A 26,448-nucleotide genomic window follows, 5' to 3' on the forward strand; every position below is an offset into this window, starting at 1 on the left:
TGAAGGGTAGCCCGAAAGCTTAGTTGCTGAAAGATACATTTCAAAGGTTTGAAAACAGCTTACAAAGAGATCAAATAACTCAGAAGGAGCTCAGATGTGCTGCCTTCCTTCAACATCCTCTGAGAAGGGGTTCCTCAAGGATCTGCTCAAAATACATTTCCTCTGAACCGCAAACATCACAAAGGTTCTTTTAGGCAGCTTTGATGTTGGAGAAGCTTTGTAGATGACAACAACTTTGACTGGAAGTGACAGTAGGTTACCGTAATACCAATATTTGTATGATTCTTTGCAAAGCCACAGTTGTGTGTTTTTTGTTAATATAAGGAACCCCTGTTTTTTGCAGAGCTCCAGAAATCACGTATCATCTCGAAAAACCAAGCATTAAATTGTACTAATGTTTTTTATATTCATACAGTATTCATATTATCACAAACATTGGAAAATTCCCCCTCACCTCATTGTCCCCAAAGCCCTCATCCCATTAACGTTACCTACTTTTCACACCAGCAAATCCATATCTCATTATGAAACAATCAATACCCCAGCTTTATTAATGATCTGGTGAACAGAAACAGAAGCAAGGTGTAATTAATGTTGAGGAATATGCCGGGGAAAAGTAGGGAATGCTGATGATGTAATTTATAGCTTCCAGCATCATAAACAAGAACAACATAATCTGGTATTTTATTATTTTCATTATGAATCTCTAAAAGGAAGCATCTGTGCGCCGTGCATTGGAAGAGAAGAAATGGAATAAACACAGATGGAGACAATGAGAAACCTTTGGAAAACATATACAAGAATCTGGAGAAAAATACCAAAATGACAAACATTTCGAGCACATTTTATTTATTGTTTACTGCTGTCAAATACTGTCGCTGCAATCAATGTAGAAAAATGTGTCCTGACCTAAAAACGAACGCTCCGTCCAGCTGTTGACGGAGCGTTACAGAAACACGTAAACATCAACGGACAAAAAAAGACCCGAAGCTTATATCGAGAAACTCAGGGGATGACTGGCTTCTCAAATCTCCATTCTATAAACTTTTATGAAAATATATAAGATGTGTTTTTTTGGTCTTTTTTTGTAATATCATCTTAAGTGCTCTTTTATCCGTTTCATGTCATCTTGGGTAAAGATATTCCTGATTATGACAAGGCAGTTGAATACTCAATGGTGATTGGTCAATTTGGAACATTCTGCGGTCTGCTAATTTTTTTTAACAGACCGTTGCTAATGATGAAAGACCGTTACTAGGGATAACAGACCGTTACTAAGGATGACAGACCGTTACTAAGGATAACAGACCGTTACTAAGGATGACAGACCGTTACTAAGGATAACAGACCGTTACTAAGGATGACAGACCGTTACTAAGGATGCCAGACCGTTACTAAGGATGACAGACATTTACTAAGGGTGACAGACCGTTACTAAGGATAACAGACCGTTACTAGGATGACAGACCGTTACTAGGATGACAGACCGTTACTAAGGATAACAGACCGTTACTAAGGATGCCACACCGTTACTAAGGATGGCAGACCCTTACTAAGGATGACAGACCGTTACTAAGGATGCCAGACCGTTACTAAGGATGACAGACCGTTACTAGGATGACAGACCGTTACTAAGGATAACAGACCGTTACTAAGGATGCCACACTGTTACTAAGGATGGCAGACCCTTACTAAGGATGACAGACCGTTACTAAGGATGCCAGACCGTTACTAAGGATGACAGACCGTTACTAGGATGACAGACCGTTACTAAGGATAACAGACCGTTACTAAGGATGACAGACCGTTACTAAGGATAACAGACCGTTACTAAGGATGACAGACCGTTACTAAGGATGCCAGACCGTTACTAAGGATGACAGACATTTACTAAGGGTGACAGACCGTTACTAAGGATAACAGACCGTTACTAGGATGACAGACCGTTACTAGGATGACAGACCGTTACTAAGGATAACAGACCGTTACTAAGGATGCCACACCGTTACTAAGGATGGCAGACCCTTACTAAGGATGACAGACCGTTACTAAGGATGCCAGACCGTTACTAAGGATGACAGACCGTTACTAGGATGACAGACCGTTACTATGGATAACAGACCGTTACTAAGGATGCCACACTGTTACTAAGGATGGCAGACCCTTACTAAGGATGACAGACCGTTACTAAGGATGCCAGACCGTTACTAAGGATGACAGACCGTTACTAGGATGACAGACCGTTACTAAGGATAACAGACCGTTACTAAGGATGCCACACTGTTACTAAGGATGGCAGACCCTTACTAAGGATGACAGACCGTTACCAAGGATAACAGATCGTTACTAAGGATGACACTCGTTTAAAGCACGAGAGTTCCATACGTTACATAGAGCTGACTATGGATTAGCATAATTGTTAACGTAACATTGGAAATGCCATTGACAAGCTAACTCAATTAGCATTGCAATTATTATTTTTTAAATGTCCACATATATTTAAAAACTGTTTTAGATAACTGTTGCAAGTACATATTTAAATTGAATATAGCTGACTACTAACAGGGCCTATAGGGTTCAGAAGAGACAAATGAATGAGGAACTTTCTAGTGCTAAAGAAACTATGGCATATGGACAAACTCTGCCAACTCCACTCTGTTGTTTTTAAGCCTCCAAATAGGAATTCAGCCATTGTCTATTTCATGTTGTACTCCTTTGCCTGACTGGTCAAAATGTCTCCTGTGAGAAACACTATTAACTTTCCTCATCTGAGTCTTTGTACCTTTCTCCCTTAACACGAGGTCCCTGCGGCTGATGCAAATGCATAATAATAACATATAAATAAAGGAAATAGCTCAAAGCAGAAGGGGAAATGCAGATTGAAATGTCACTCGATGCTCATCGTGAAGAGAAAAGAAACATCTGTTGCCTCCAGTGATTTTGAGCTTTAAGAGCTTGGCTTTCAAACAACAAAAGCTTGTGTACGTGGCGGAGAAAAGAGAAAGAATGGTGAGGGATACCGAGAGAAAGGGAGGGGAAATGGAGAATAATGCAGAGAGAAAGTGAGATATAGGAAATAAGTGAACAGCTGCAGGATAAAGCTTCTCATTCAGCCTCTGTCAGCTGAAGACGCTGAATGGAAATGAATCAAGACTAAAAATATCAGAACCGCCACAAAGAGGATGCAGAAACACAAAGGCTTTCAGAGGAGATACGGCATTCAGAGAGGAAACAACACCGGAGAGAAGAAGCGAGATCAAGTGAAAGAGGGAAGAAAACACAGCCATATGTGGCGTGAATGTAATTGCGAGGATAACTGGGATCATATTCGGAATTGCTCGACTTGATTACAGATATTGATGAAAATATAGAGCCTGATGCCAAACCAACTTTTTGACAGAATTGTGTTTGTTTGTTTGTTTTTGAAACGTTTTTGAAAGCTGCTTCTAGCAACGTGTCTACGGAAGTATAACTACAGTAAACCAGAAGAATGTAACCCCCAAAAAATCTTTAAAAATGGGTTTTAATGTAAACTCTTTACTAACTTTTTTGTATTTAATTTTTGGAATATCCATCCTCTTACATTTTCAAAAAAAACGTAATGAATAATCTTTTTAATTTAGCGCTGGATTTTCAGCATAAATGAACCAATCATTTAGATATGTGATTAGTTTATTCAAGTCACGCACATTTGGGAATTACATTGTGTTAATAATTAATCTAATTTATATTATGAGAGCCATCAATTTTGCCATAACTAGCTAAGTAGCTAAAGTTCCCTAGCTACCTTGTTAGAAAGATAGGTAACACTATCATGCTTGTAAAGAAGTTGACGTTACCTATTCTGATAAATAAATAACATTTGCTAGTTAGCTAGGTATCAAACGTCCGCTAGTTAAGCAGCACACTGACAGGTTAACTGAGTCTCTGGTTAACTTGTTTTTATACATTTTAACACTGTGGAGCTTTTTCTTCTGGCAGTGAGAGTTATTATAAACTGTCCACTTGAGCTGTAGCCTGCAGACGGACCGGTCGCTGAGCTTCAGTGCTTTGATAGTTTGTCAAAGCAGAGCCATCGACACCAAGAGACAGAGAGTTATTAAAAATGTCATCCTGTAGTCACTAACAGGATATGGATGCTGTAAAACCATTGCATACAGTAGGTGCAGAATTATCCAAAGAAAATGTATTACCAGGGTGTCCGCGGGGTCTTAAAAAGTATTAAAAGTTGATCAATCAATTTAGCGAAATTAAAAAGTATTAAAGGGCATTTTCCAAGGTATTACATTTTGTATCTTGTTTTCAATAAGTATATAAATGGTCCAAAGAGGTTGTATTCTACAGTCTGCCTGAATGTAATCATTGCGTAGGTGTGTAGTGTGATTCTGTGTAGTTTATTTATGGCATCCCGTTGGGTTTGTCGTCATCTGAACAGGACATCACACGCTCACTGCTTGATAGCGCGCGAAGGTCCGTTTACGCCGGTTGCTAAGCAACATCGTTATGGGGAAATGCAAGTCTGCGTCCAAATGGTTGGAAGATAAGGAAGAAGGTCAATCAATACTGTATGAAGTCAATGTGAGGTAAAGTGTGTCGCCAAGGTAACCGGTTAGAACTCAAAGTGGCGATGAGGTCTTAAAATGTATGGAAAGGGTCCAAAGATCCAAAAATACTTAAAGTTCCAAAAATACTTAAAGTTCCAAATATACTTAAAGTTCCAAAAATACTTAAAGTTCCAAATATACTTAAAGTTCCAAAAATACCGTAAATTCCAAAAATACTTAAAGTTCCAAAAATACCGCAAATGGTTGGAAGATAAGGAGGAAGGACAATCAATACTGTATATAGTCAATGTGAGGTAAAGTGTGTTGCCAAGGTAACCGGTTAAAACTCCAAGTGGCGATGAGGTCTTAAAATGTATGGAAAGGGTCTTCAAAGGTCTTCAAAGGTCTTCAAAGGTCTTCCATGTGACTTCAGGATTCCTGCATATACCCTACTTATGTACAATGCTGCTAGTGTTAAACCGGACGAACCGTAAGTGTGAAAAGAGACGTGAGGTGAAAGGGGTGGACGATGCATTCATTAACTCAAAAAGTTGCCCGAAATAAACGGTAGAGAGAGAAAGTAAAATAATTGGAGCAAGGTGAATATTTGGCTTCACGCTCCGGTACCGGTCCTGCATTCATTCTGCATCTTATTATCGGCTTGCTGTCAATTCTCTGGTATTATTCGCCAAACAAAACCTGCCAACATTCACTCACTCCCTTTGAAAGGCCATGGAGCATGTGCTAAAGACTGACAGCATTACACAATACCCTTCAGTCCGTTTAATGAAATATCTGTCGTACCTGAATACCACATTTTGACCCAGCTCCTTGAGGCCATGACAAACTGAGGAACTGAGAAATGGGCGACACAAATTGAAGGCACTCACCTGCATATATTACGTCTGTTCTTTCTGCCTTTTGTCAATAAGGAAAGCAATAATAAGGTTTGCCATCTTGGTAGTTCAGGTGAAACTCGTTCTGCACAACGTGATTTTTTGATGCCTTTTATTCGCGGTCAAAAGCTCAGAAAACGTGACCTCCATTCCAGGAATATGTGTGCATACTTTGTAGCCCGTGTGTTGAGTGTCAGCTCCTGTGGGGGCAGAATATGTAAATGTGTACTAAAATAAGTTATTAATATCCATCACTCTTTTCATTCGACCAACCACCTTGAAGTAGTGAAGATGGATCTTTCTATGGTTTTAATGCCTTTATAAAGAATGAAAGGAATCATTTAAAAAAATCGAACTAAGATTTAAAGTCGTATTTGACACGTATAAGGTCACCTGATTCATTTGTAAATCTTACGTGGTCAATCCTGAACTCTAGTAGTATTACAGCTCACCCAGTTCCTCTCAATGGTATTTCCCCGCTCCTCATTACCTCCTCGTGGCCTTTAGCAGTGATCTGGACTGTGTATGCTCCGCCTGACATTCAGAAAGGTCAGAAGACCCTCTCTCTGTTTGGGTTTCTGAAAGAGACGTGTTGAGAGGCTGCAGATGGGTTCTTTCAGTGTGGAGGTTGAAGCCTGGCTGACCCCCCCTATCCCAAATGCACAAAAACACAGTGTGCACCTCCAGATGCTGAAATACATGAAAGCAGTATCAGTGATGGAAGTACATTTACTTAGGAGTTGTACTTTGTTGACTTATTGTACTTGAGTATTTCCACTTAATACTACTTCTACTTCTACTCCCCCTACATTACACTCGGAAGGTTCTTTCTAAATACTGTCCATAACACAAGATATACTGAAATCTATAATGCAATACTGTAGTATTCTACACAGTTTCTCCAAGTATCTATATTTTGTACACATTGTCAAACTACAATATTAAAATGCTCTTTCATGTATTTTGAATAAAATACATGAAAGCAATAGCAGTGGTGGAAGTACATTTACTTACTGTAGGTGTTGTACTTGTTTGACTTATTGTACTTGAGTATTCCCATTTAACTTTGCACTTCTACTCCTCTACATTACACCCGGAAAGTACTTTGTACATAAAAAACACATATATTCTGATATGGTATACTGCAGTATGGTAGGACTACTTTTAGTATCTATACTGTGTACACATTGTCAAACTACAATATTAAAATGCTCTTTCATGTATTTGGTTTAATATAATACTGTGAAAATATCCATTCTGCATGAGCAGTACTTTTGATACTTGAAGTATATTTAACTGATCTGTAATTATATGCAGAGGTGAAATAAGCACTAAGATTATTAACTCAAGTAAAAGTACACTGTAATAATACTCAGTAAAAGTATAAAGAAGCATTATGTGAAAATACTCAAGTGAAGTACCGGTACCTCAATGTTTTACCACAGTACAGTTCTTCATTTAAAATGTACTTATAGGTACATTCCACCACTTATATGTTTATTATTCTGAAATATGTCATTGTGCAATAAGAGTACTTTTACTTTTTGTATTTTAACTATATTTTGATGATAATTCTTTTCTACTTTTACTCGAGTAACATTTTGAATGCAGGACTTTTGCTGTAACAGAGTATTCCTACACTCTGGTACTTCTATTTTTACTCAAGTACAAGATCTGAGTACTTCTACTTTTACTTGTAATGAAGTATTTTAAGAACATATTATTTGTACTTGTACGTAACTAAAGGTTCTGAGTACTTCTTCCAACTCTGTGCAAAAGTATGCATTGATGTACAAAGGCAAACACACACACACACACACACACACACACACACACACACAAACACAAACACACACACACACACACACACACACACACACACACACACTAACCTGGGGAGATTAGAAGCAGACGTGTCTCGGTTGAATGACAGCACGTCCTGACCACGAGCACTTTTTAAATGGAGCGTTTCCTTTTGATCTGCAAAAATGTTCTCTCTGTTTATTTCTGACATTTTTATTCAGACATTATTTACATGAGGCTGGTTTTTGAAAGCCAAAGTATGTCGTTGTGTTCATACACTTTGATTTTGTCCTCACCTAAGACACGAGAGAGGGTTTAAATTCTCCTCGCTGCACATTTAACTTTAGACATTCATCATGACTTTAAAGACTATTTGAAAAAGAGAGCGGCTAAAAAACAATTACTCAAGTCACCACCGCTAAGCTAAAGGTGGCTAATGTTGAGCTATAAAGGAACTACAGCACGGTCACATGACTTCACGTCACCACCGCTAAGCTAAAGGTGGCTAATGTTGGGCTATAAAGGAACTACAGCACGGTCACATGACTTCACGTCCCCACCGCTAAGCTAAAGGAGGCTAATGTTGGGCTATAAAGGAACTACAGCACGTTCACATGACTTCACGTCACCACCGCTAAGCTAAAGGTGGCTAATGTTGGGCTATAAAGGAACTACAGCACGGTCACATGACTTCACGTCCCCACCGCTAAGCTAAAGGAGGCTAATGTTGGGCTATAAAGGAACTACAGCACGGTCACATGACTTCACGTCACCACCGCTAAGCTAAAGGTGGCTAATGTTGGGCTATAAAGGAACTACAGCACGTTCACATGACTTCACGTCACCACCGCTAAGCTAAAGGTGGCTAATGTTGGGCTATAAAGGAACTACAGCACGGTCACATGACTTCACGTCACCACCGCTAAGCTAAAGGAGGCTAATGTTGGGCTGTAAAGGAACTACAGCACGGTCACATGACTTCACGTCACCACCGCTAAGCTAAAGGTGGCTAATGTTGGGCTATAAAGGAACTACAGCACGGTCACATGACTTCACGTCACCACCGCTAAGCTAAAGGTAGCTAACGTTGGGCTGTAAAGGAACTACAGCACGGTCACATGACTTCACGTCACCACCGCTAAGCTAAAGATGGCTAATGTTGGGCTATAAAGGAACTACAGCACGGTCACATGACTTCACGTCACCACCGCTAAGCTAAAGATGGCTAATGTTGGGCTATAAAGGAACTACAGCACGGTCACATGACTTCACGTCACCACCGCTAAGCTAAAGGTGGCTAATGTTGGGCTGTAAAGGAACTACAGCTCCTTTCAGCTCCTGGTCACCACCAACTGGTGATAGAAAAATCTCTTATATTAAACTTTCTAGTTTCTAACTTTCTCTCTCCTGCGTGGTGCTCAGCAGGAAGTGCAGAGGTGGTTTCTTTGGAGCTTTAATTAACAGTGAATGTGCCCTAAAAGCAAAAACAGAGTGGTAGAAAGGCTTTAGATCTCCAAAGTCAGGGGATAATTATCTTTGTCCTTTGGAGTGACTTATGTTTCCTGCCATTTATAGCCCCTGAAGTCCACTCTCACAGGTGTTTTCACTTCTGTCTGATTAGACCTTTTCTCAAGGCTGTGTTGGAGTGTATTTGATTGACAGCTCCCTCTGTGTCCTCAGAAGCCCTATTCACGCAGGAATAATATTACCAGAGGGCTTCATGTGGTTTAGAAATAACCTCCTCTTACCACCCACTGTTTTCTTGTGTCGTGCATTAACTTGTGCATTTGCGTCTAATTATATTTATATTTTGGAATTGCATTATCTATATAGAATCACATCAACAGAAAAAAACAAAGTGAATACATTAAGAAAAACAAAAAGTAGACAAATGGAAACAATAAAATATAAAAAAATATAATTATAATAATAACGGATACATACGGTGGCGTGTCTGTAACATGCAAAGGCACACAGAACACTGGAACACACACACACACGCACACACACACACACACACACACACACACACACACACACGCACACACACACACACACACACACACACACACACACATATACAGATGTAGAGGATTTGTGTTACGGAAAGAAATGCTGCATCTCTGATTTTAAAAATAGGGATTATTTATTCTGTTTTATTATCGTCCTTATTCTTTCTCCTCCGTCTCCTCTACCCTCGCTCCCTCTTCCTATTGTGTACATTTGTTATTATAATTTCCTCTCTTCCTCTTCTCCTCTTCCTCTTCTCCTCTTCCTGCCTATCTCCTCTTCTCCCTCTGCTCTCAGTCGCTCATAGTGTTTCTCTATCATCCGTGAAATTCCATTCATGCAGTTTAGAGCCAGCGATATCACTGCAGGACAGAACGCCGCTTCCTGCTGCGCTGCTCGATATGAGGCTCACACACACACACACACACACACACACACACACACACACACACACACACACACACACACACACACACACACACACACACACACACACACACACACACACACACACACACACACACACACACATACACACATTATTTATGAGAAGACAAAGAGTGTCAAAGCGCATGCAACTTGACTTTTGCATGACCTCAACATCAAATGAAAAGAATACAAGAGAACAGAAATATCAATAAGATGTTTTTTGTGTGTATTGTGTACGGCCACAGAACAATGTGATTTCAGAAAAGAAGAAACCAAGATATTTAGGATCAGAAATGGTTTTATTGAAAACCTGCCTTTCATGAAGCAGATTCAGCCTCTACTCCAACACTGAAACACATGAGCACAGACTACAATTTAAAAAGCAGGGATAAAATCTGAGCTGACTGAAAATGCTCCGTTCTAGTTTAATACACACAGTTAAGCTCACACACACTATTTGATGAACATATAGTTTCACCTGCTGAATTAAAAACAGAACAAATGAAGCAAAGATATATATAATTTTTGAAAAGAAGGAATTTGTCAGGAATTTCTAGAAAGTTATATTTTTGAGAAAAAGTGTGATTTTGAAACAAAAGTGAGATTTGGAGAAAACAGTGAAAAAAATCAGAACTTGGAAAAAAGTCTGACATTTTTCGAAAAAGTCAAAAAAAATGATAAAAAGTCGAGATTTTTTCGAAAAAGTCAAGATTTTGAAAATACATTTGAAATATGTTAAAAGTCAGGGATTTGAAAAACTTTTTGAGAAAAAAAGTCAGATTTTTTACAAGAAGTCTGAATTGTTTCAACAAAATTATTTTTTTGTACAAAAATTGGAATTATGAAATAAGTCAGAAATAAAACAATAAATAATCTGAATTTTATAAAAAGGTCTTTTTTTAAATTAGAATTTTTAATATAAATTAGAAATATGTAAAAATCAGGAATAAAAATAAATAAATTGAGAGTTTTGAAAAATAAATCAATAGAAAGTGTAGTGTGTGTGTAAAAAAAATAAAAAAGTTCCCATAAAGCAGATTCAGGCAGTAGGCGTATAAGAGAGAACAGCTGATCCTTTACAACCAACACTAAATGCTCTTTTTAGGTTTTAATAGCACTGTACTCCTGCTAGTTATCCACACTTTTTAGATATAACCGTAATCTGATTACGTCTTCTTTTATGTAACAGTTGATTGTGTAACCTGATTATTTAATCCTGTTGAATGTCATCCTTCCCAAGCCTGTAAATACATAGTGAAGGTTTACCACTAGATGCATTTTATGAGCAAACGTAGGTGTAGTGAGCTTCTTAACCTCGTGTATGAATAACAACTGTGATGAAGAATAAGATGCAGCACTTAACAAACTAAATATCTCGTCTCCATTCAACCCCCGCCTGACAATTTACTGACTAATAGTCTTAAGGAGAGGAAATTACTGAGATGGACAGTGATAATGTCAGGGTAGTTATTTGTCATTTATAATGTTATTTTTAGATATCACATAAACTGCAGAAACGGCAAATTGAAGACAAGACGTTCTGATATTCATAAAAAGGAACAACCTGTAAATCTATTAGAGTAAAATGAAGGTTAAACGGTAAAGAAAGAAAAGACTCATTACCACAGCTTCAAATGTAAGCCAAGCTTTAGCGTCTGAAATGCAGCAGGACGATTTGAACTAACTCCAAGGTAAACATTTCTACATCATTATTAGATGCTCAGAGCAAAAAGCTCACAAGCACACATTCATCGGTGGTCCCTTCTTTTGTTCAAAAAAGTCATAATTTTTGGATATTCAAAAAACTGATATTCTACTCTATTCAGCGGTGGAATTTAGAAAATAAATTAGAAATGTGTTAAAAAAAAATCAACATTTTTATAAAGAATTGAGATTTTTGTCAAAATGTTAGAATTTTGAAGTCTGAATTTTGAGAAAGAAAATTGAATGTTAATTGGTGGTCCCTTCTCTGTGGTCTTCAGGTACTACGCTATCTGCTGCCAGCCGCTGGTCTACAGGAACAAGATGACCCCCCTGAGAGTGGCTCTGATGATCGGGGGCTGCTGGTCCATCCCCACCTTCATCTCCTTCCTGCCCATCATGCAGGGCTGGAACAGCATCGGCATCAACGACGTGGTGAGCAGTGTGTGTGAGTGTGTGTGTGTGTGTGTGTGTGTGTGTGTGTGTGTGTGTGTGTGTGTGTTTGTGTGTGTGTGTGTGTGTGTGTGTGTGTGTGTGTGTGTGTGTGTGTGTGTGTGTGTGTGTGTGTGTGTGTGTGTGTGTGTGTGTGTGTGTGTGTGTGTGTGTGTGTGTGTGTGTGTGTGTGTGTTTGTGTGTGCACATCAGGTCAGTGATCAGCTGACATTACTGTCTGCACATGGTCCCGTGATCAGAGTGTTTCCTTAGCAAGGGGCTGTTAACGTAAAATAACAGACCTCTGAAATGTCCAAATCGACCAATCAGAATCGAGTATTCAACTAAGCTGTGTAATAAATATTAACAAGTCTAGAATTGGTATTATACAGAAACATTCACAAGTTAAAACCACCTCTCATTAACCCAAAATCTAATAGTCCCATAATGCATTGCATCAGTCTGAACATTGGTTTAAATGCCAGTTGACTTGAAAATGGAGTTGAGAGGAGAAAAGAATTGTAACAATGCATGCTTTACATAAACACTAAGTGTCCACATTCACCGAAACAAATAAATGATAGACTCGCAGAAATGTTATTGTTTACAAGACAGAGGAAATGCGTCATGTGTTGCCATGACAACAACATCAACACATCAGAGAGAGAAATAAAGGCCACTGACACAGAGGACTCAAAGTTAAGTGGTTTCTGTATTTCAGTCTGGAAATGTGAAGTATTTAACAAATGAATGTGTTTTTTGTGCAGGAAGGTTTGTTTATAGGATGCAAGTTCATAAGGAGGGATGGAAATACACATTATGGTGCAAAATGCGAAGGAAAGATGAAGGTATTAGAGGAGAGATTTACCAAAGTTATGCCAGGATCACATTTAAAAGTTGGTCAAAATGAAATAATATTTTCTCACCAAACTTGCAGAAAGAAATGTTAAATCCGAGGGTTTTGTCTGCGCCTACCGACAGTAATCTAATTATCTAAATGTTTTAATTCAACAAGCTGTGTCCAACTCTTTGCCTGCGAGCATTACATGAAACATTACATTACATGTTAGACGCTTGTTTCCAAAGCGACTTACAATACTGTGGACAATCCCCACAGGAGCACTTTGGGGTGGAGTGTCTCAGGGACACAACGACATGCTGACTGCAGTGGGGTTTGAACCTGAACCACTGCGCCACACGCTACAAAACAACCTTCACACGATTAATGCAACCTTAAAGTGGACCTATCATGCTATATTTGAATAATATATTGTAGGGCCATACCTATATAAAACATGTCTGTGAAGTTTTTTTTTCAAAATACCAAACAGATCATGCATTTTAGCCGTGCCTCATTTCACTCTATTTGCTCTTTCCAGCGGTGTTTTTGCAACGGCTGAATCTTTGAGAAGTCTTCTTCGCTGCTTTAGTGGCAGACTACAGCGCCACCTACAGGCCTGGCATATGTACTCCAGCGTCTCCAGCGCTTTCGAACGGCAATGTCCATGGCTGTCTCCTGATTGGTGGAGTTGGCCCAATAGCCGTAGCGCCACTTCTGTGACGTCATAGAAGTGTTCAAATCTGGATCAGTCTGTATCAGATCCGTTGCAGCCCCTTTTTTAGAGATTTGGGTATGGAGGAAAATAGAGAGGGTTGTGTTTTCTGACACTTGGTGAGTTCCCTGGAACACCGGGGACACATGTTCATGTAGAAAAGACGTATAAAGGTGCATTTTGCATGATAGGTCCCCTTTAAATAAAATACATTTCTTATTTTTTTAAATATTAAAGTAATCTGCAATACTCCGTTCTATGACTGAAAACAGAAACATCTAAGTAAATGGGCATCATCTCAACATTTTAAACCTAAAAAAAAGCCTTTTATATTTGTATTCACATTTGACATAAAAATCTATTATTTATATATTTCTGAAAAATAAATAAATATATTTAAATACATTTAATACAAATCTGCCTTTCATGCTATGCATGGTTTTGTCTGCGCCCTCAAACCAAAATGCAGATTTTCCCCGTAAAATGTTAAAGTGATGCCAGAACACAATATTTCTGTTCCTCAAAAACGGTATAAAAAACACATTTTGGGGATTTTGATTATTCATTTTTTTATTTTTTGTGATTTTGATCATTTTAGATTTGGTTTTTTCTCAGATTTAGATTTTTGGGGATTTAGATTTTCTTTTAAAATGATATTGAATTGTTATCAAATATTTTTTTATAGATTTAAATTATTTAGATTTATATATATTTTTTTATTTATATTTTTTTTAGATTTCAATATTTTGTACTCCAGAAATATGAGTATCAAATAGAGCGTCAGACGGCAGAGACATTTTAGTTTTTACGGAGAATAATTATGGGATGGATGTCCTGAAACTGAGATTTCTGAGTTTCTTTTATGTCCTTTTTTCCGTAGAGGAAGTGAATAAAACCTCTGGATGTATTTGTTGTTTGTGGAGCGATATATGACTCAGCAGCTTTCCGCTTCGCTCTAATGCAGCTTTTGCATCGTAAAGTGGGCGGGTATTAATTTTAACCGGACGTTACGTTCGCGCCCACTACAAAAACCCCTGATAAATGCTTCTAAATCTGCACCTTGTCCGCAGATATTCATTATGTTACGTTACTACAGCATTTTTCTGCTACGTGCATTTATTGAAACGTCATGCGATGCTCTTCACACTTTCTGATTGGATGCAAACAACATTCCACCAGAAAGTGGGCGGGGCCATAATTCTGACCAGACGTTACGTTAGCGCCCTCAATTCTTCCAGAAAAACCCCATTATAATAAAAACATTGTTCTAACTATAGCTCTTTTTCTTGTTAACTCTTTGATACCTTATTACGCCTCAGGCTTTTAATATTTGAAATGAAACAATCCAAGTAGGAAAATCAATCTTGAGTTGAACTGCTCATAACTCATCTCCACAGTGAAGCCATTACTTCTGTCAAGAGGTCGCAGGATAATGATTTATTGACCCTTTTTCCAGATTGTTTTGGTATGGAAGCTTAAATTCCATCTTACTGCACCTCATTCTTCACTTGCTCTTATTTTGTGATGGTGCTTCCAGTGAGAGCCTAATTGCTAACACATTGCACAGCGTCACCAGGTGTATCCACCTTTACCTGCCACATACCTTCTTTTAAGCTTTTAAATGAACAGTTATTAAGTAAAAACACTTTTTAAGGTGAGAAACGAACCTTTTAGATTCCCAATATGTGATGATTTTGTCCAGATAACGTACCTTTGGGAGTTAGCGTTGATGTTTGGAGCTGTGAGGAGCTGATGCTGTATGAGAGCAGACGGTTAGCTTAAAGAAAAACACGTCAACATGTTTTTATAATGTCTCTCACAGTCTGAACGTAGACACAGGTCAGCACTGCAAGTTTAACCATAGGGTGTTAAACAATAATTAAAATAACGAGAGCCAGCAATTTGGCCATAGCTAGCTAAATACTTAACTTTCGCTACGTAGCTTGTAAGATGGTTAGCTAACATAAACAAGCTCTTCACATGGATGCCCCTCACTGAATTGCTATTCAAATGAAAGTGGAAATTTGCAATATTTGCCTCCAAATCTCCTATTATTTGATAATCCAACTCAGTTGACAATTACAGTTTTGTTGATTGGCTTCTCTTCCATTTTGGTATACGTCTGTTTTTCACATGCTCCCTTTTTATGTATCTCGTCCTGAATGCTTTTATTTAGGAACAGATGCTTTTAAAAGGTGCATTATTAATAAATGTTTACCTACTTCTACTACTAATATTTCAGTGTCTCTGTAGTGTGATGTGGGGAAACTTTCCAATCACAATTACCTCGCTGAGTTACATCCAAGCTGACTGTCAGCTGGAGGACTGACAGGCTCACACACACACACACACACACACACACACACACACACACACACACACACACACACACACACACACACACACACACACACACACACACACACACACACACACACACACACACACACACACACACACACACACACACACACACACACTCTTGCCAGTACAGCAGTCTACCGTTAGGGATGGCAGCAGCATCTCTTTGGGTCTAATTAAAGCTGTTTAATATTCTGAGCAGCCGTTAAGCACTGGCACAAACTGCGGCTCCAAAACTGAACAAAACAACCCAAAAACTTTGCACGCACAGCAGATACACAAACAGGTCGTTGTGTATATTTTAAAATGTTTCCTACTGTTTTTGTAAATAAGGCAAACTCTTATTTATCCCAAGCCAAATCCATTCAGACTGAGCTAATTGATTGATGGGAAAAATGCAAATCTCTAAACATGGATTAGCAAAACGAAATGGTTCATAGGCAGGTTGGAAGTTGATTTTTAAACTCATAAAATACCATCTTCATCTATCTGTATGTGTTTGAAAGACTTCATTCCTTACACTTTTAAAGTATCGCAGCATGTTGAGTTAATTATCATCAGTCCACTTTAATACAGACGGTATATGTTCCACTTCAAAGAGCCTTGGAACAACATCCATATGATGTTCTTTGGATGATTCGTTCTTCTTTAATCAAGGCAATTTATCATCATCATTTATGCAGAATGATCAACTCGAGCTGCTTCCAGTGTGCCCTTCGACACGTGGAGAAAGAGGGAACACAGGGCTTATAGCCTCGGCAGACCATTGACATGCATTAAAACATACAGAACACACTACAGTACACACTACACAACTGGACTTAAACTCACAATGTACATTTTACATATATATTTACTTTGTTATTCCATCGCTTACACACTTAATGTATATGATATCCTGCTTTATATTGATATACTGTAAAATCGGCCCTTCAATATAGTGTTTATTTGTCAGACAGTTTATAGACGTTTTTATCTCCACGGTCAATTTGTATATTTTCTACTTTTTGAACCCTCTGAGACCCACGGGCCGTATACGATCCCAAATATCACGTTGTGTTCAAAGCGTCATAACTCATCAGCTGTTTGAGCCAGAGACATGCCGCGTGTTTCCTCTTAAACTACAGAAACGGAAATAAACAACTCTATTCAGTCCTTCATTGAGAGGCGTTTACTTATTTCGGTGAAACGGATGTGCGTAAAGTTTTAAAAGATGCTGATAGTCTCACCTTGATTCTGGGCCACGTTTTTGAATCGGACACTCTGAGTGGATGCAGTCAAAGCCAATCGGAGTCTGATTCAGAGTCAGTTCCGTTGTTATGTGTATTGAAAATAAAAGTTGGAACACGTTATTTTAGTGTCTTAAAAGTAGACTGAGGTATGGCAAGGAAGTTTACTACAGCTGAGGGTTTGGAGCTGATTTTTCAAGGGGACGATGTCGATGAAAATTCAGACGAATATGCTCAGCATGCCATGTTTGATTGTGTACAGGAACTACCGTGATATATATCATGTGTAGTGATAGACAATCGAGAGACAATTCCTGGCAAAAAAACGCACAGGGACGCTGCCCAAAAGAATGGGCATAGCTAATGAACAGAAGAAGTTACAATCTTCTAATCAGTTCTGATACAATTATAAGAAATGTCTGCGCTGCATGTTTCTTTCAATGTTATGGTTAGCAGTTCTTTTGAGTGAAATAAAAAAAAGATTCAAGCTCCGTTGTATGGGTAAATATATCCAATTATAGCGTATACAAGTCTCTAATGAGTGACACATATCATTAGCTGAGGTTGTGCTGATTTCTGGGATGTGTATAACTTTATTATACTTTAAAGAAATGACAATTTATAAGGCAAAACACAAAAATATACAAAAACGGAAATGTCCTATGTGGGTGTGAGAGGGTTAATGCTGATCTTAAACCCCCCCCCCCTGAAAGCACAATAGGGACCCTTTACTTGTGTCATTGTGTGCATTCATGCGGCAGTGCAGGTTACCTCAAAGCCAAGCAGTTATCTCAAATCGTCCGCCCATTAACGGAAACTCTGCAGAGATATGGATCGATCCTCCTCTCTCGGCCCTGAGCCGTAGTTTCCCCACTGAGATGAGATGATAGCGGAGGACAATATGTAATGTGACTTTAGTGAGATGAATGAGGACATGCAGCGCCTCCCTCAGGGCCGAGGTACTACGAACACTCATCTGAGAGGGGGGGGGGGGGGGGGGGGGGGGGGTTTAATGGCTTGTTGTGAAGCCTGCATGCTTTTTATAGGACTGGTTTCAACACAAAATTCAACCTTTGAGTTATTGGATGTCTGTGAATGTGATTAAGATGAGTCGTTTTTTGCATGACTTCGTTACTACAGGGCAACATGTTTTTAGTCTTACGTTATTCTTCCATTGGGAACATGCTTTTGAATATGTTTAAGGCCTCCTATCGAATGCACTTTTTGATGTCTTCTCTACATCACCATGTGTCCCCGGTGTGTCCCCTGTGTTTCCCCGGTGTGTCCCCGGTGTGTGTCAGGAGACTCTCAAAGCGTCAGAAAATGAAACTTCTCTCTTTTCCTCCGTACCCACATCTCTAAAAACGGGGGAACAACGGAGCTGATCCAGATTTGCGTCCGATATGACGTAATATAAGAAATGTGGACCCACGGCTCTATCAGAAAGTTGCTATCAGAAACGTGTTTGTCGTGTGAATTCTGAGCAGGCACAAGCTCCCCCTGCTCTTTTTTTTTTCAAGCTGAGGACCCAGATCAGCACTTCTCTAACAGGCCTGAAATAGAGGGGTATGAGGGATTTCTAAAATGCGTGATCTCTTTGGTATTTTGAGCAAATCACATCATAGCCATGTGTTTGTATCTTTGTATATATCTGAGATGCCTAAAAACAGCATGATAGGAGGCCTTTAAAGGACTTTTGGTAGCACCGATAGCCACTTCAAAGGTTTCAAGATCAAAAATGAGTTCCATCGCTCCTACAAATCCACATTTTAAAATATTATTTAGAAACTTAAATCGGAGAAATTAGCGTTTTCCAATTAAAACTACCGTAACTGTATTTCTGTCTTTTTTGTAGTCTATAAAGGTATGTTGTATTTATTGCATTTATCTTCTTCAGCCTAATTTCCTGTTTTGATTAGAAATGTTTTTATTTTGAAGGCGTGTCTCTAGTTAAATGGCCAATGTGTGCAAAGTGGAAAAATATGATGATAGTTGTAAAATGTGGATTAACCCTTAAAAGATGTTTGTATCCTGGGAGATACATTTATCTGAGTCTTTGTCCGTTACGTAACACGGGTCAAATTATATTGTAATATCGGTGTACCATACCATAGGTGTAATATTATATGAAATGTGCATCTCTTGAAATACAAAGTGTAAGTTGGAAAATAAAAGTCTTAAAGAATGTTAACCTAGATCAGGGGTCGGCAACCTTTTTGATATGAAGTGCCATTTAAAAAAAAAATGGTTATCAGCGTGCCAACCATAGGTGTCAACGATCGAGAATTATCAACGGGGGGAGGGGGGGGGGGGTTGAGGTGCTGGACGCTCGTGAACTATCAGCAGGAGGGCGGAGAAGCAGTGTGTGGACCTGTCAGCGCAACTTACATGATGCCGAATTTAACAAACACATTTAAATAATTGGTTTAAACGGCATAATAATAAGGACGATCGTCCGTTCTGTGATTCTCCAGAGCACACATGTTAGGATATTAGGCTCATGGAAGTGAAACGAGGAAGAAAAACAGAAATCTGTGATGTATTTTGTGAAACAGAAGAACAGCTAAATAAATGCAACGGCCTTCCAAGAAGAGCTCGCCTCTCTCCAGTCATTTAAGTTAAAGTTGGTTATTGAACCTGAAGCTTGTTGCTTCTGCCCTCCTCGACTACGGTCTGGGAGCCGACAGGAAAGTTCTACACACAGATGGCCAGTCCGCTCCTTTGTAGCATATTATTTCGATGAGAGATGAGCAGATCGCCACTGGGCTTTCAACTAAAGACACAGCCACGCAAAAACTGCGACATTTGTACAGCTCCTTATGGGTACTGCAATTAGTGAAGTGCTTTCCTCCGTGGTGAAACGATCAGCACTGCACCACGGAGGAAAGCGGCAGAAAGTCACCTGGAGTTAAAGAGCGGGGCTGCGTTGCGTGCATGGCTTCCTTCTGCAGGTAACGGGGAGACGCGCTCTGGCGGCGGTCTCGTTCAGGATCGGAAAATACAATTTAAATATTTTGCACACTTATTCCACTTATTCCTAGTGTGCCACTGGTTACGGTGCCGCGTGCCAATGCTGGCACGCGTGCCAGGGGTTGCCGACCCCTGACCTAGATACATCATGTTAGAAAACTCTTCCTGGTCCCCGGCTTGAGCTTCAGTCTCAGGATCCATGTATCTGTGATCGTCTCCAGAATGGAAGTAGTCATCACATACAGAGCATCAACTAGTTCCTGAACAGTTTCATTTACAATATTCTGATTTTTTCCCCTCAAAATCGAAAAATTCTGACGTTTTCTTAAAAATGTCAAAAATGTTGATTTTTTTCAAAAAATCTCAAAATTCTGACTTTTTCTCAAAATCTCAAAATTCTGACTTTTTCTCAAAATCTCAAAATTCTTACTTTTTCCTCAAAATTCTTACTTTTTTCTAAAAATCTCAAAATTCTGACTTTTTGAATCTTAAAAATGTTGATCTTTTTCAAAATATTTCAAAATTCTAACTTTTTCTCAAAATCTCAAAATTCTTTCTTTTTCTAAAAATCTCAAAATTCAAACTTTTCCCTCAAAATTCTGACTTTTTCTCCAAATCTCCAAAGTCTCACTTCTTCTCCAGAATGGAAGTAGTCATCACACACAGAGCATCAACTAGTTCCTGAACAGTGTCCTTCACATGCTGATATCCAAGAGAGGGAGTTCCACAGTCACTAGATGGAGGAATAGAAAGCAGTATTCAATGTTTACTTCAGATTAGCTCCACGTCAGAAATGATCATGCTTGTCATATGTCTCTCTCCATAGAGGCTGAATCATCATGTTAATCACATAGCTATCATATGCCTCAAACAGTCCTGATGCTCTTCTAGCTAATCACACATCCTGTCATGTTCACAGCTACAGTTGGGATACCTTTGTTAGCATGTTACTCTCATGTTGGAAGAGAACTTTCAGTGTGTTCCCAACACAATAGAAAATAACAATCAAGGAATGCTCCAAAGTATATAGATGTGCTTTCCCATTTAAGGGTTAATTGATCACCCCTATAATGAACTAACCACCCCTAAAGAACACATCAGCACCCTCTCTGACCCTTCTAACTCGCTCCCCTCTCCAGATCGAGCAGCGGCGCCACAGTGAGGGCAGTAACTCCACCTCCTGTATCTTCATGGTGAACAAAACGTACGCCATCACCTGCTCCGTGGTGGCCTTCTACATCCCGCTGATCCTCATGGTGCTGGCCTACCAGAGGATCTACATCACGGCTCGAGCCCACGCCCTGCAGATCAGCATCTTGCAGCGAGCGGGAGGAGGTGGAGGAGGTGGGATAGACCATCAACGAAACCACCGCATGCGAACAGAGACCAAAGCAGCCAAGACTCTGTGCATCATCATGGGTTGCTTCTGCCTCTGTTGGGCGCCGTTCTTCGTCACTAACGTGGTGGACCCCTTTATAGAATACGCGGTGCCGGAGCAGCTGTGGATCGCCTGCCTGTGGCTGGGATACATTAACTCCATGCTCAACCCCATCCTCTACGCCTTCCTCAACAAGTCCTTCCGCCGTGCCTTCCTCATCATCCTGTGCTGCGGGAGGAAGAGGTACCGCCGGCCGTCCATCCTGGGGTCCGGAGCGCCCTGCACGGCCACGCAGATCAACGGCTCCACACATGTAGTCAAGTAAGTTCCCCCTGATCATTGCTGTGGATTGGTTTAACATTCAGGACATCACGTGGTGAAGGAATGAGTCCTGAAACCTGGAAATGAGTGCATTTCACCACTTCCTGATCACTTGTCTGTTGAAATAGGGTCTATGGTTAAGAAAATCTGAAGATATTCTAACGTTTGTTGCATTAAACTCAAGAATTTGAAAGTATTTAATCCTCAAGGCCTTTAGATGGCCCTGACAAAATGTGTAACTCACGTAAGTTCCCCGTAATCATTGTTGTGGATTGGACTGTCATAGAGTGGTGCGGGAATGAGTCCTAAAACATGTCACCACTTCCGGATCAATTCTATAGGTTTTCTGAATACGTTTTTGGTTAGCCTGAAACGGGGTCTGTGGGTAAACGAAGCTGAAGAGATATTTAAACTCAAGAATTAGAAAATTGGACAGGAATGAGTCCTGAAACCTGAGTCAGTGTTTCACCACTTCCTGTTCGCTTGTCTCTTTGAATGTATTTTTGGTTGAAATAGAGTCTGTTATATCTGAAGGTATGTTAACGTGTTGTTGCGTTAAACTCAAGAGTTCGATAACTTTTCCACCTTAAGTCCTTTAGATGCTCCTGACAACATTTGAAGTTGTCAGCACAAATCTGGTAGAGGATTTCGTTAAAGCCCCTGTCACACTGTCCCGAAATTGACACCCGATGGACACACGAATATGGAATTGTGAACTTCGCACGAAGATGGCCGACTTTGTTCTTTACTTTCTCCGTCTTTATATGTAGAAGATATTAAGTTTTCTCCGTCATGTTGTTTCCATAGCAACAACAACTTCCTCGCCTTCAAAATAATATATTATATCTTTTTTAGTTTCACAGAACAAAAATTGGGTTATTTACATAATATGTTTACATGATTTTGTTGTGCAATAAAACAACCAGATGGACACACGATAAAGTAAATGTTCAAATTCGGCTCTGATCGTAGCAACATCGGGCCATTCGTGAGGGCATCTCAAGCCATCTTTGGCATGCCAAAGATTTTGCCACAGCTCCAGAAGTTGCTGCCGGAGCCTGATAAATTCCACCGGCGGTCATACGATGGCTTAAGATGCCCTCACGAATGCCTTACGAAGGGCAAAATGGACACACGAAGTCAACACGAAAATGAACCTTCACGGTCCTTTGGCTATGCTTTGTGATGCCAAAGATTTTTGCCACCGCTCACAAAGTTGCTGCCGGAGCCTGAGAAACTCCACCGGCGGTCATACGATGGCTTAAGATGCCCTCACGAACGGCCCGATGTTGTTACGATCAGAGCCGAATTTGAACATTTCCTTAATCGTGTGTCCATCGGGTGTCAATTTCGGGACAGTGTGACATGGGCTTTAAGAATGACACCTGAAAAAAAACATGAAATCTAACCTACCTTTTGGGTTTACGATATATATCTAGTTGGCTTTTTTGTACATCTCAGCATGCTCCAGATGCCTTCCAAATTGCATACTTCCACGTGAGTGTCTTTCACATTGCGAGCATCCCAAAAGTGTGTTCAAACCTGAGAAATATAATATATATATAATCATCCAGTTTCAAGGTCCTCCGCTCCGACTTTCTCTGTGCTCGGGCTCGGGTTTATCGGACATACAACCGTACTCAAAATGATTAATAGGAAGCATCCATATACCAAGCATGATGATTCATAGTACAATAAGACTTTGTACAACACACAAACGACAAAGTCCTATAAGCGCCAGTCTTGTCATTTCAAACTTTCTCAAATTGAGAATGAAGTCCTTAAATATTACAACATTAAGAGAAGAAGAACCTCTTTATTCTGTGATCTGAGCTTCTCTTTACCCCCATCAGGCTTCTTAGTAAACAGCTCATTTCACCCCATAGGTTTCAACCCTATCTACTCAAACCATGGCTTTTTAGTTATTTCTGTAAATGCACGTGTCACTGGTTATCTCGAGCCATTTATCCTTGGTCTGCCCTGCATGCACCACATACTGCGAATGAGCTGACTGATGTGCAGGGGGGTCAGGTGGCAGGTAACAGCAGCCTTTAGTGATAAACAACATGTGTTTACTCTGCTGGAGATAACTTAATTCACCTCTGAATAAATACACTTCCCTTGCCAGCCTTGGCTCGTTGACCTGTTTCTGTTTCTAGACGTATAATCGTGTTCACGGAGATACGGTTCAACGTGCGCCTCGTAGCGGCTCAGCGCTTATCTTATTATTATTCTTTGCATCTGGATAATAGGTATTTCAAAAATGATGAATGTGGCAGAGAATAAGTGTGTGTATGTTTGCAAGGTTGAACAATCATGCATGCTGTATCCAGTGAAGTCTCTAGGGTTAGCCTTTCTGACTGCATATGTATAAGATTGTGTTAATCATATAGTAGGCAAGTCCTCGTCCAATCAGAAACATGCTGGAGTGATGGCTTTATTATGTAGATCCTCTAGACCAGTGGTTCTCAAACTTTTTCTGTCAGGCCCCCCCTTTGGAGAAAAAAAAAAGTCGGGCCCCCCCAAAACGAATAATCAGGCTCAGTGGCGGCGCCAGATATTTATTTTGGGGGTGCTGTGGGGTAGCTTGACGTTTCATAGAGGGTGCTCAAACATTTAGGGTTTCCCATTAATGTACCGGTCGCTACAGTGGAATTTTCTACTGCAACAATCCCCACGCAAATACACAACGTACCCGCGACTGTTACAATGAAGGCCCGATATTCAGCTCACGGCATATAGGTGTAAGCAGGGATAAAGTGCTATTTTTATAGGTGATGTGTGGACGTCACATAGGGGGGTCCGGGGGCAAGCTTCCCCGGGAAGATTTATTTTTAAATATTGAAGTTAAAAGCATCAATCTGGTGCACTTTGAGAGCGAAATGAAGAGATCTATGGATACATCTCTCAACACCCATATGAAACAGAAATGTAAACAGATTTACTTTTTCTTGATGGATATTTTACAAATCACCCTTTTAAACTTTATTCTTGTTTTACTGTCATATAGTATTTCATACCTGTTTTTCATTTATTCTCTTATTTTTTTATAACTATAATGATCATATAAACGTGTGCCTCGGAAATAATTATTTACATTAATGGTGACCAAAACATTTGAGACCCACTGAGATAACACTGAGAGAGTCCTTTAGCTCTCAGTCTGACAGGAGAGGACTCTCCTCCACTTTGTTGTTGAAAAAACTCCTTATATCCGTTAGCGTAGCTCGCTAGCACCAGAAGCTAACAACAACGATCTCCAGTACCGGTGCGCTCTCTCTCTCTCACGCGCACACAAAATGGCTCGTTCCACACACACACACAGAGCCGAGCTTTAATGAAACAGAGACCCAGACGTAATAGTACTGTACTGCATCATATTATTTTCGAATCAATAATTTTTCAAATTCTGATTTTTATTTTATTTATTTTTTTTATCTTTTTTTATTTTTTTTATAACCATTTTTCCTCCTGGTCTCTCGCGCCCCCCCTGGCATGCCTCTGCGCCCACCCAGGGGGGGCGCGCCCCCCCACTTTGAGAACCACTGCTCTAGACAAACATTTATCCAAAGCAGCTTGGATCCTTGTGACATGTGTGAGCGTGTTTGTGTAGCAATAGCACACAGGCTTTCTGTTTATGGGCTTTTGAACATAATTAAAATGGCACATTTTTTATTTGAACTTGTCAAAACCACACAACTCAAAGTGTTACAGGGCTATGGGCAAATATCCCCTTTTATAGTGTATAGAAGTCTTTTATGTTAGACATAAGACATTACCTGAGGTTGTGCTGATTCCTGGGATGCGTAACATTTGATTATACTGTAAAAAAGGCAAAACATAAAAATATACAAAAACTGAAATGTCCTATTGTGGTCCTCCGAGGGTTAAGACCAGAAGTCATTATGTCCGCAGCGTTTTCACTGTGTTTCAGAAACACGCTGCAGCAGCACTTTCTCTGCTTGACTTCAACACACATCCTAATATATCAAATAGCACTACTACACCCCTGCATGGCACTACTTGGTACGGTCCAGGCTGGGTTAGAGTCCAGGCTCTGGCGAACATTTTGGCTGAAATGTTCTTAGAAAGACCATCAACACACTCTCGGTTTTGTTTTTTTTTTAAATGGGAAATTAACTAAAAGTGAGCTTAAGCCTAAATGTCAATTAAATTATTTTTCATTTTGAAAAAGTTTTTATATATATATATTTTTTTTATAGTGTTTTAAAATATGGGGTTTATTTTGTGGGACCTATCCCAACCCGTGAGAACTGGGTTATAAGGCAGACAAATATAAAAGGTAAACTATAAATATGTATTATATGCATATGTCATCACTGTTAATGCCGCCAATGAAACAATAAACGGCACACATCCCACACAGCATGTAGCAAAAGCTAACAATAGCATGTAGCATAAGCTAGCTCATAGCATACATACACACACATAACCTGCAGCTCAATCACACACAATTACACACACAACCAGCACAAACACGTACCTCGTAGGCTGCTAGTCACCTAGAGGGGCTGATCACTTTAGCTGCATTGTTCCTTGTTTTCAGGTGTAACACAAAACACCGCAGATTAGTTCCGCCTCTATTATTGTTGCACATAAAAAAGGTAGGAACCAAAAATACAATGTGGAACAAATGAACAACAGAAAGTGAAGACAGTTACAGCTTTTCTTTCCCTCATCTCGTCTTCTGAAATTTCTCATATTAGAAAAAGGTTATAAGGAACACTCCTGAACCTGCAGATGAGAAATGTTCTAATAATATACATTTTTTAGACAAAAACACAAAGGAGATTTCATAAA

At 39.6% G+C, this 26,448-nt stretch overlaps 1 protein-coding gene across 3 annotated transcripts in view; it reads left to right on the forward strand.

The window, feature by feature from the left end:
• htr4 (5-hydroxytryptamine receptor 4) overlaps window positions 1–26,448 on the forward strand; it is a 186,680-nt gene that overhangs the window by 126,347 nt on the left and 33,885 nt on the right. For all 3 annotated transcript variants that reach the window (XM_079670848.1, XM_079670846.1, XM_079670847.1), the window contains exons 5-6: window positions 11,665–11,818; window positions 21,068–21,627. In XM_079670848.1, the coding sequence (XP_079526974.1) occupies window positions 11,665–11,818; window positions 21,068–21,627 (714 nt within the window). The remainder of the gene's footprint in view (window positions 1–11,664; window positions 11,819–21,067; window positions 21,628–26,448) is intronic.

The sequence above is a fragment of the Notothenia rossii genome (genome assembly GCF_949606895.1).
Source record: "Notothenia rossii genome assembly, chromosome: 3".
NCBI lineage: Eukaryota > Metazoa > Chordata > Actinopteri > Perciformes > Nototheniidae > Notothenia > Notothenia rossii.